Raw genomic sequence first — 10,323 nt, forward strand, 5'->3', positions numbered from 1 at the left:
CACCAACGCACCCACGGCCATGCTGGCCATCCTGGCTCTATCCACCATCGTCCAAGCCGGCCCAACCCTCGAACCCCCCAAGACCTTCACCCCAAGAAACAACATCCTCACCTGCCCCGCAGCGCACGCAAGCGAGTACACCGAAGCCGATGGCTGCACATGGGGCATCCTCTGCGGCTGGGACACGCACGCCACCACGCACAAGTGGGCGCCTTACGAGGGCTACACTTTTGAGAAGTGTATTGCCGAATGCGATTCCAAGGCTGATTGCGGTCTTGTGACTTTTACCGGTCCTGAGGATAAGGGGACTTGCTATTTGAAAGAAAGCACGAGACATGGCGGCCTGATTCGCACGGGCAACATGGGCGATCGCACGGCCATCAACCTCCATCGCAGGAACTACTTGGGTGAGCGGAAGTCGGGGGCGGGTGAGGCGAAGTCGAAGACGAAGAAGCCGGCTTCCAAGTCCTCCGTGGTGGACCCATCGTACGGACATGCTCACCACAGCGGCGAGAAGCACCATTCGTCCACTTTGGTGAATCCTACGTACGGACATGCTCACCACAGCAGCGAGAAGCACCATTCGTCAACCTTGGTAAATCCTACGTACGGACATAGGCACCACAGCGGCGAGAAACACCACTCGTCCACCTTGGTGAATCCTACGTATGGAAATACGCACAGCAGCGCGAAGAAACACCACTCGTCCACCTTGGTAAATCCTACGTACGGACACAGCAGCGCAACGAAACACCACCACAGCTCCGAAAAGCACCACTCGTCTACGGCCCTTGTGAACCCTTCGTACGCTCATCCCCACCACAGTTCCGACAAGCACCACACCGAGAAGCACCACTCGTCTACGGCCAAGGTGAATCCTTCGTACGCTCATACCCACCGCAGTAGCGACAAACACCATTCGTCCAGCTCGAGAGTGAACCCTTCGTACGCACACAGCAGCGCAAAGAAACACCACCACAGCTCTGAGAAGCACCACAGCTCTGAGAAGCACCACTCGTCTACGACCTTGGTCAATCCTTCGTACGTGCATACTCACCACAGCGGTGAGAAGCGCCACTCTTCCACGGCCTTGGTGAATCCTTCTTACGGACACGTCCACCACAGTGGCCACAAGCATCACGGCTCTGAGGGGCACCACGGCCATGAGAAGCACCACGGTCAAGAGAAACACCACAGAACCGACAAGCATCACGAGACCGACAAGCATCACGAGACCGACAAGCATCACGAGACCGACAAGCACCACTCGTCTACGGCCTTAGTGAATCCTTCCTACGTACACACCCATCACGGCACCGACAAGCACCACAGCGGCCACAAGCACCATAGTACCGACAGGCACCACGCCACTGACAAGCATCATGACAAGCATCATGACAAGCATCATGGCACTGATAAGCATCACGGCACTAAGAAGCACCACTCGTCCACGGCCTTGGTTAATCCTTCGTACGTGCACCCTCACCATGGCGACCATAGGCACCACAGCGGCCATAAGCACCATAGCGAGCACAAGCACCTCAGCGACCATAAGCACCACAATGACCACAAGCATTACAGCGGCCATGAGCACCACGGCACGGCCAAGGTGAATCCTTCGTACGTAAAACCCCACCGCAGCACCGAGACGCACCACTTGTCCAGCTCGAAATCGATCCCGTCAATCGCACTCAGCAACACGCAAAAGTACCACAACACCGCGGAGCACCACTCAACTAGCTTGAAGGAGACTCCTTCGTTCGCATCCAGCACGAAGCCTCACCGCACCGAGATGACCCCCTCGACTAGCTCGAGATTGACGCGTTCGATTGGATACAACGACCCCGCAAAGTACCACTCGCCTACGGCTAGAGTGAACCCTTCGTACGTGCACACCCATCACAGCGCCGAGAAGCATCACTCCGAGAAGCACCACACCGAGAAGCACCACTCTGAGAGGCACCACTCGTCTGCGACCAAAGTGAACCCATCGTACGTGCACACGCACCACAGCGCCGACAAGCACCATAAGCACCATAAGCACCACTCGTCTGCGACCAAAGTGAACCCCTCGTACGCCCACAGCAGCGAAAAGAAACACCACCACGGCGCCGACAAGCATCGTTCGCCCGACGGGTACAGGACGGCAACTACGACTGTGCCGACGCACATTGGTACGGACGGGCATCGTCATCATTCTGCTTCCCGCCAGCATGCTCATTCCCATGCCAAGCCGGCTGCTTCCCACCGCCATCACTCTAGCGATGGACCTGCGCCTTACTACGAGAGCTATGTCTGATCTAGTTTCGACACCTTCGTTGAGCTCGACGGTAGCTAGATTGATAAACCCAGATTGAGAGTAGATATTGCCTTTCCTTCACATTCACTGTACAAGAGTATTTAGTCGTGCAAATCCCTCTCCAGTGTCACCTCCGGTTTATCTATGCGATAGATCACTTTGGCAGTATTCAAATAAGCCTCGTACTCCACTTCCTCTCCTTCCAGATCGTAATGGTAATGTCCGCCACGATTGCTCCCGTCGGTGGTGAAGCAGTGCGTGTGCTCCATTCTCAAGCCCATTTTCTTGTCCGGGTCGGCGGAGTGGAAGACTGTGAGGCAGACTATCGGAGCGGAGCCAGTCGAGTCGAAGTTGTGGTATGTCAGCCAGTCGTTGAGTTGTTTGGCGTCTGTCGTTGTAGGAGTCAGCGGGATAATTCTTGAGGGTGGAAGAGTGGTACTCACCGGTAAATGTATACTGCTGGCCCTCCGGCTTCTTAGGAAAATCAGGCATCACGTGGTAATTCGTCTTTCCAGCCTTGATCACGAAGACGCCCCCCAAACTCACCGGCCTCTCGCCATACTCCTCCGTCAAAGCCCTTCGAATGCTTTCCGTAAAGCTCTTTCCCTTGCCCTTACGTCCCTTCACAGTGATTTTCAGAACATCGCCAGGTAGTCCCGCAGATCCATACAAATTCATCATAAGCGCACAATCCGTGCTCGGACTCCGCTCACACACCGCGGCCCCACTACTGCCATCAACTTTCGTGTAGTGAGTCAGGTTCGTTACATCGTCGTACGTTCCCTCCCACCCAAAATTCGGCGCCAGTTCCGAGTTGACACCAATTTGATACCACGGGCCAGCACCAGCTCCAATCAGCATACCCTGTTTGGCCGACATGCCCATGTGGCGCGCGCATGTGAGCATGGAGTACTTGGTCTCGGCGAGGCGCGGTTCGGGGAAGAGGTTGGGTTGGCCCCCGATATCGGCAATGCATTCTCTCCCGCTGATGCCTTGGGCGGCGAGATGGAAGGGCGCGGCGCGGAGGTCGGGACATTGGACGACGCTGATGGCGGAATGGGTGTAGTTTGCTTCAAGAGCGGGCGTAAGGACTTTGATGAGCTCGGCGAGCGGGGGTGGTGAGAGGGGGTGTTCGGTGGTTTTCATGATGGTGGATGTTGGAGTGGGCGATGATTGGGTTGATTGCGGACGTTGAGTGTTTTTGATGATTGCAGATATACTACCTTTGCGTGTCCTCGGGCGATGCACTGCGAGGTGTGGCTAATGTATCGAATCCCAGGAAGTGAGTCGTGGTGAAGTCGGCCAGGCCGAGAGCAAGGTCCGAAACGGTCCCTTAGAAGTTCAAGAGAAGATACGTAGACGTCTGTGAGGAGATATCCGTCGTTTGTCGAAGCTAAGAATGTCACGATTGGACGTTCGGATGAAGTGAAGTCATTCCCGAGGCTTTGCTTTGCGGAGTCGCACATGCCGTTCTCGGAACCGGTGAGAGCAACTACACCATCACACAAAACAATGTGGCGATAGAACATCAACCGATACAATGTCAACAATCGTCAAACCCGCCAAAAATGAGACTCCCAAAACATTCCCCACCTACCCTGATCTGAAAGGCAAGGTGGTGTTGATCACCGGCATTGGTGAGGATAAACCTCCTCGCATCCATTCATCAACTACTAACACCTCCTCTTAGGCCAAGTCGGCATCCCAGATTCCGCAACATGGGGTAATGGCGCCGCGACCGCCCGTCTCTTCGCCATGAACGGCGCCTCCATCTTCGGCTGCGATCTGAAACTCTCCGCCGCCGAATCGACCCGCTCACGTCTGCTGAACGACAACCCGGCTACCGAATGCACCGTAATGGCATGCGATGTGACTAAACCCTCCGACGTCGAAGCCTTGATCAAAGCAGTCATGGCCAAGCACGGACGGATCGATATCCTCGTCAACAATGTCGGAGCGACAGTGTCTGGCTCCCCCAGCACAATGCCGGAAGAAACATGGCTGCAGCAGATAGATTTGAACCTGCACTCCGTCTACCGCTGCTGCCACGCCGTGATACCCATAATGGAAGCGCAAGGCGGCGGCAGTATCGTGAACAACGGCTCCATCACGGCTTTGCGGTACATAGGCAAGCCGCAAATCGGGTACGCGACGGCGAAGGCGGCAGTGATTCGTTACACCAAGACGGCGGGCGTGATGTACGCGGCGAAGAACATTCGGTTTAACGCGGTGATTCCCGGGCTGATGTACACGCCTCTGGTGGAGAATTTCGGGATGAGTGACAAGCCGGAGGAGCAGGAGACTTTTATCCGCATTACGCAGCATAATGTGCCTATGGGCAGGTTGGGGGATAGCTTTGATACGGCTAATGCGGTGGTTTGGTTGGCGAGTGATGCGGCGAGGTATGTGACTGCGCATGCTTTGGTGGTGGATGGGGGGATTACGGAGAGTACGGGGACGGGGGAGTAGGTGATAGATTTAGTCTCTTAGTCCCGCAGACGCTGCAGTAGGGCTTGCTGTCTTTCGCGCACTGTCGCAGCGACCGCATCGACATTCAAGCCTCGCATGTGATTGCCAATCTCCCGCGTACTCTCCTCAAGCTGGTCAATGCCCGCCTGTGTCTCGGCGGTCAACACTCTAGGCTGTCCAAAGCGTGTCGGCGAGTAGACTGCTCCAAGAAGCGCAGCCGAATCCGAGTTTGCCAGAGCAAGAGACCGCGACACCTGCTCCGCTACACTTTCTTCTGATTTGGTAGACAGGGCGTCGAGCTTCTTTTGCTGCTCCTTCACCGCCTTTTCCAGACTCTCCGCCAACTTCGCTGGATCAGAAGGATTCGGCACGCGCACGTCCAGCATTCGCAGTAGTTGCACCACCGGATCTTGGTTCTCCGAAAGATTTGCCTGCACCAAGCGCAATGGTTTGAGGCCTTTGGCGGAAGACTTTACGGGCGAGTGTTGTGAAGTCTGTTGTGCTTCAACACCACTGGCGAGCACGGCTTCCAATGCTGACGATATGGTGGTCAGCGCGGCGCGATGGTGATGCGAGTGTTGGAAGTGGTCATGTGCGACTTCCAGGCGAGCGGTGAGGTATTGAAACACTGCGGCTAGGTAGCCGGACCATAATGCCTTTGCATGGTCTTCGTCGGACTGAGCAGATTGCAGCGCTCGTAATGTAGGCTGCTTGAATTGGGTGTCGACGGCCATGGCAGACAGAGAGTCGATTTCTCGGCACAGCTCGTCAAGTTCGGATTGTAGGGATTGCTTTTGCTGGACATTGTCGGACAATTCTTCACTCTGGTTGCTGCTCGCTGACCGCCGTTGATACTTGGCCGCTGCAGTGTGGTAGACTTGGTCGAGCTGCAGATGAATGTCCGCGCTCATTTGTGTCGTCAGAGCTTGACATAGGCGCTGGACCTCTTCGGCACTGTCTCGCTGTGCAGGAGATGCAAGTTGACCGAGGACTTTCTCCAGTCCATCCAGAAGCCGATCATCCTTTTCAAGGAGTCTGTCTACATCGGTGGGGAGAGTTTGGCTCGCAGCATCGGATTGCCTCATGGAAGTCTGGAGACGACCCCGCAGCGAGGCCAGGGATTCTGCGTGCTCAAAGTCCAGACTCGCTTTGGCATGCGTGCTTCCGATGGTTCGGGGTTGGGGTGCTGCGACATTCCGGCTGATAATATCTTGAATGGCTCGCTTCTGAGACTCCAAGCGGCGACATTGCTTCTCGATTGCCTCCGCGCCGGCTTCCAGAGCGGTGATGGCGCATTCGAAGCTCTCATCGGAGATATGGTAATTGGCGGTGCCTGGAGCGGGCTTGCCGGCATGACCGCTCTCGTGGCTACGTGCATATTAGCGACAAGGATCCCGCATGAAAGACAAAGGAGCGTACAAAATTAGTTCTTCGCGTGTCAGCAGCGTGTCCGGCGAGAGGTACGTCTCCGCCCATTCCGCCATCCGCTCCTTTGTCTGCGGGGAGTCAGAGGGCGCGGCATCCTCGCGATTGGGTGATATTCCACGCTCGTTCAAGGCCGCGAGGAGCTGCGGCAGGCCAGCGGTCGACATGTCACTGCGATGGGGGTAGTAATCAATACATTTGAACTCTTGATGGTGGTGTTGACACACTCCTGCGCTCAAATGTCGCGTTGTTGAAAGTGGTCTGTGCGCCGCAACTTGACTTCATCGTGTCCAACGACATTCCCTCCCTTCTTACTACTGCGCACAATCAAAAGGCTACATCTCTCGAGCCAGTGCCATCACCGCAATTTCCCTCACTTTAATGGACAACTCGTAGATCAGGCCAGGTAAGGCGAATTCCAAATCTGCTTAACGACGCGCCCATTGCCCCGTTTGCTCTGCAAGATGCCGTTTGCATGGCCCTGTGCAACCACCGTGCATGCGTATCCCACAATTTGTGTCATTGGCGGTTTTTATTCCCCTTTCCTCCACAACATGTTACCTGTCTTTCCCATCTCCTCTTCTTGACTTTTCACCCATCATCACCACCCCCTCAACATGGCAACGAACGGGCAAGAGCTCGACGAGTGCAGCAACTGCCGCGCCACGCAGTCCACCGATGGCACGCCTCTCTCCACCTGCGCCAAATGCCACTCCAGAAAGTACTGCAGCTGCACCTGTCAAGCCGAGCGCTGGCCCTTCCACAAGACCTTCTGTGGCAAAACGCCCATCCAGGCGGTAGACGACCGCTCACCCCCCACCGAGCAAATGCGCGGCTATGGCATCGTCACCACACCCCTGCCATCCCTGTCCCCAGAGTATCGCAACGTCTGCGGTCACCACATGTGCACCTCCGCCCCCTCATCGTGGGTGCACAATGCCCCAGTCTGGATTGATGTCCCCATCAGCACCGCTGTCGGCATGCCCATGCGTATGCTGGCGGCGCCAGTGACCAGCGCTCTGCGCGCCTTCACCAACGGGACGGTCAACGCTCTGGGCATCGACATCGATCCGACTTCGGCCACCTTCGGCGAGATCCACTGGGCTTCCAATCAACCGCCCATGGGCGAGTGTCTCCTGGTTCGCGTCGATGGGCGAACATTTCACATGACGCACGTTATGGCGCTGTATCGCTATGCCCGCGAAAAGGCCTCGGGGCGATCAAAGCGGCTACCAGGCAGGAGGCGGCGGGGAAGACGGTGGACAGGCAGGCTCTTGTGGCAAAGTACCTGAGTCCCAAGGGGTTCAAGATCTTCTTCGAAGAGATGAAGGCGGCGGAGATTGGGAGCGATCCGACGGCGTGGGAGGGCGTGGAGTGTCCGGTGGAGGTGGTTTGAGGGGTGAGGCAACAATGGCATGGCGGAGGTGCGCCGAATACCGGAGCGAGACCTTGAGAGAGCATGCAGCATGTGACAGTGGCCAATGCGCCTTCCAGTTTGTGAATGTGGCAAATTCGCGTTCCTTCCCTTTTCAGCACTTCTCGCACATTCTCTTCCTCCCACGAACCTTCTCTTCTCACCTCCACCCACGCTCATTCATCTTATCTCGTAAGCTCGGCATCAACATGGCTCCCCCGATGAGCTTCAAGAAACGCCTGTCGCTTCGCGAGAAGTTTGATCAAATTCTCGACATGGACGAAGAAACCGCAGCTCGATATCGCGCCGACACCATGAAGGAGCTTGAGGCGTTGCATGAAGAAGCGCAAACGACCTGGACCGAACAATTCAAGACTTGCTCGAAGTGCGAAGACGACGATGACGTGGATGTCGCGCAGGAGGTACGATGGCAACGCGAGGCTGACCGCTTGCAAGTATATCCTACTGATCTTTGGGTGCAGGAGAAGGAGTACGCTTCGGCCGCCGAATTCAATGCGCATTTGCAAGGTCCCTTCCACAAGCCGGCATCCAAATGGATGCGCTATGCGGAGAAGCACTGTGTCGATGACGATGGCGATCTTCGATGCCCTTACTGCTCGCAGGCTGGGATCCTCAACGCTGCCACGTATGAATCAGTCGAGCTCCTGGTCAAGCATGTCAACGACAGCAACCCTGCGAATACGAACCAGTCGCACGATGAGTTGAAGACCGCCGCGGGCTGGTACACGGAGGAGTTCCAGCAGTCGCTCGCCCCATCGATGCAAGACAACACCGCGCAGAGCCCCGACAACACCGATTACCGCCGCCTTCTTGGCTCCGGAATTCTCCTCACGCCCGGTAAAGTGATGCACGAATCCATCCCGCATCCGACGCTCCCTGGTGTCTCGATCGGGCCTCCGCCCACTTCGCAAGATCCCGCCGACTTGTTTCCCGACCTGGTCTCTCGTGGACTTCCAACGCGCAACCTGGATGTCATCCCTCCTCACCTCGAGGGCATCATCGGGAAGGGGTATCAAAAGCATTCGCAGAGGACCCTAGCATTGTGAGCACCTCCAAGAAGGCGCAGAGTACGGATTGGGAGATGATGACCACCGAGAAGGGTGAAGAGGAGAAGCGTGGGAAGAAGAGGCAGAAGAAGAACTAGGCTACTGTTGTTGGGTGTCTTCACCGACGGTCTGGCGTAGATGATTCGGCATGTTTGAGAGTACCGTACTCCAACGTGGTGCTCTGGAGATGCGCAGGATGTAGTTTGTGCAATGCGACTCGTTTCATTCACATCATTAACACCTCGCGACCTCCTTCGCCTGCGGCAACAGCTGCGGTGTGGTTACCGTTTGTTTCCCTTCGGAAGGCATCTGCTAGGACTACTACAGGCTTGAGTAAGGTGGCTGTACCGATTGCAGCACTGACAAGTCCAAAGCTGCAGCGTCCAGTGCCTTCGATGTACGATACCCTTGTAGGATCGCCCGAGCGCGCAAAGTTCTTCTCCTGAGACTCATGTAATGGCGAGTCGAAGAGGGTGCGGAGAAGATGTGGCGACTGGCGAGGCAGGTGCGGCGAAGAATGTGGTCGTTGAGGCAGGCGCGACCGAGATGGAGTCGCTTCTAAGGCAGGTGCGACCGACTTTTTGTAGTTACTGAGGCAAGAGCGACCGAGATCCAGCGATTCTTGAGGCAGGTACGGCGGACATGCTGCAATTCTCAAGACAGCAAAATCCGAATTCTGTGCAAAACCCGAATTCTGTGGTTAATGTACAGTGTAACGGAGATGGACTGGCTAAGGTGGTATAAGGCAAAGAATAGTGATATGAGCGGCTAATCTTCGGGGGAATAAATCAAGAGGTTATATTTTAACCGCTCCGCGTGCTCCACAATTCCTACCTGTCACTACGTGGTTTGCTCGTTCAAATTTGAGCTGCAACTTTAGGCGTGGACATGCCCCAACTTCGGAGGTGATTTGCCGACATGGCGACCGCCTCTAGGAGTTAAATAGGGCTGCTGGCGCAACGGTAGCGCGTTCGACTCCAGAATAAAAGCTTTAGTTAAGCCTTAACTAAGCTATTACTGAGTAAATCGAAAGGTTATCCGTTCAAATCGGGTGCGGCTCAGGTGATCCTGGCTCTAAGCCATCATTTTTAGTGATTCTGCACTATATTAGCCTTAAATTCCCTATTTTTTCCCTTTAAAACCCCTGTTTCTACGAAGAATTATAGTGAATTATAGTAAATTATAGCCATTCAGCCCTTTAGAAGCATAAAATCACTCTAGCGAGGGCCGCAATACTCGAAAACCGCTATGCCATAGTCAATATGTCCTAAATACTATATCTCTAATACCTATGGCTAGAGGTGTGGTTCACGACGCTGCACGAATTCTTTCGTTTGAAACTGGAGTCGAACGCTTCCAAAATTTAGCCAAGACCAACACCCGCTAGCTCCCGCGTTCGTCGGCCAATCAAAGCTCGGAGGCTCCACGGCGCCCAATATCATGCACACGCGACAATGTGAACTGTCAAAGATGAATAAGACTGATATGATCCGCTACTGCATCGTCGCTCGACGATGCGCAAGAAGTAGTGATACGCCTTGCGCTGTGGGAGGACTACATGAGTGTGGCTCTGACAGATGAGCTCATCGATACTCGCCCAGTCTACGTGAGTAACGGCAATATCTTCGCACACATCAGCCATGCACCAA

At 55.2% G+C, this 10,323-nt stretch overlaps 6 protein-coding genes and 1 non-coding gene across 7 annotated transcripts; 5 read left to right on the forward strand and 2 right to left on the reverse strand.

Moving 5' to 3' along the window:
- Positions 1-1,382: 1,382 nt before the first annotated feature.
- Positions 1,383-1,613, forward strand: BDY17DRAFT_292628 (uncharacterized protein; the record flags this gene model as incomplete). Its single annotated transcript, XM_033732855.1, has 1 exon — positions 1,383-1,613. The coding sequence occupies one exon, from the start codon at positions 1,383-1,385 to the stop codon at positions 1,611-1,613; it is 231 nt and encodes a 76-aa protein (XP_033591511.1).
- Positions 1,614-2,046: 433 nt separating this feature from the next.
- BDY17DRAFT_292630 (uncharacterized protein) lies at positions 2,047-3,715 on the reverse strand. Its single transcript, XM_033732856.1, has 2 exons — positions 2,743-3,715; positions 2,047-2,687 (listed from the first exon to the last, which is right to left on the reverse strand). The coding sequence occupies exons 1-2, from the start codon at positions 3,443-3,445 to the stop codon at positions 2,401-2,403; spliced, it is 990 nt and encodes a 329-aa protein (XP_033591512.1). The 5' UTR covers positions 3,446-3,715; the 3' UTR covers positions 2,047-2,400.
- Positions 3,716-3,839: 124 nt separating this feature from the next.
- Positions 3,840-4,768, forward strand: BDY17DRAFT_315566 (uncharacterized protein; the record flags this gene model as incomplete). Its single annotated transcript, XM_033735920.1, has 2 exons — positions 3,840-3,936; positions 3,990-4,768. 2 exons carry the CDS (start codon positions 3,840-3,842, stop codon positions 4,766-4,768), a joined length of 876 nt encoding a protein of 291 aa, XP_033591513.1.
- Positions 4,769-4,785: 17 nt separating this feature from the next.
- Positions 4,786-6,478, reverse strand: BDY17DRAFT_308421 (uncharacterized protein; the record flags this gene model as incomplete). The annotated part of the gene is made up of 3 exons (XM_033735211.1): positions 4,786-6,136; positions 6,188-6,398; positions 6,421-6,478. The coding sequence occupies 3 exons, from the start codon at positions 6,476-6,478 to the stop codon at positions 4,786-4,788; spliced, it is 1,620 nt and encodes a 539-aa protein (XP_033591514.1).
- Positions 6,443-7,766, forward strand: BDY17DRAFT_292633 (uncharacterized protein). The gene has a single exon (XM_033732857.1). The coding sequence runs from the start codon at positions 6,811-6,813 to the stop codon at positions 7,483-7,485; it is 675 nt and encodes a 224-aa protein (XP_033591515.1). The 5' UTR covers positions 6,443-6,810; the 3' UTR covers positions 7,486-7,766.
- Positions 7,767-7,816: 50 nt separating this feature from the next.
- BDY17DRAFT_321837 (uncharacterized protein) lies at positions 7,817-8,674 on the forward strand (the record flags this gene model as incomplete). The annotated part of the gene is made up of 2 exons (XM_033736705.1): positions 7,817-8,029; positions 8,090-8,674. 2 exons carry the CDS (start codon positions 7,817-7,819, stop codon positions 8,672-8,674), a joined length of 798 nt encoding a protein of 265 aa, XP_033591516.1.
- A 945-nt stretch (positions 8,675-9,619) lies between these two features.
- Positions 9,620-9,735, forward strand: BDY17DRAFT_t10. The gene has a single exon. It is a non-coding gene; the product is annotated as a tRNA-Trp (tRNA).
- The last annotated feature ends 588 nt before the right edge of the window (positions 9,736-10,323 follow it).

This window comes from Neohortaea acidophila (genome assembly GCF_010093505.1).
Source record: "Neohortaea acidophila strain CBS 113389 unplaced genomic scaffold BDY17scaffold_3, whole genome shotgun sequence".
In the NCBI taxonomy this organism is placed as follows: domain Eukaryota; kingdom Fungi; phylum Ascomycota; class Dothideomycetes; order Mycosphaerellales; family Teratosphaeriaceae; genus Neohortaea; species Neohortaea acidophila.

Coding starts and splice junctions, on each gene's coding strand:
- BDY17DRAFT_292630 (XM_033732856.1), bottom strand. CDS start 3,445: ATGAAAACCACCGAACACCCCCTCTCACCACCCCCGCTCGCCGAGCTC. Junction 2,688..2,742: donor CCAGCAGTATACATTTACCG/GTGAGTACCACT, acceptor CTACAACGACAG/ACGCCAAACAACTCAACGAC.
- BDY17DRAFT_292633 (XM_033732857.1), top strand. CDS start 6,811: ATGGCAACGAACGGGCAAGAGCTCGACGAGTGCAGCAACTGCCGCGCC.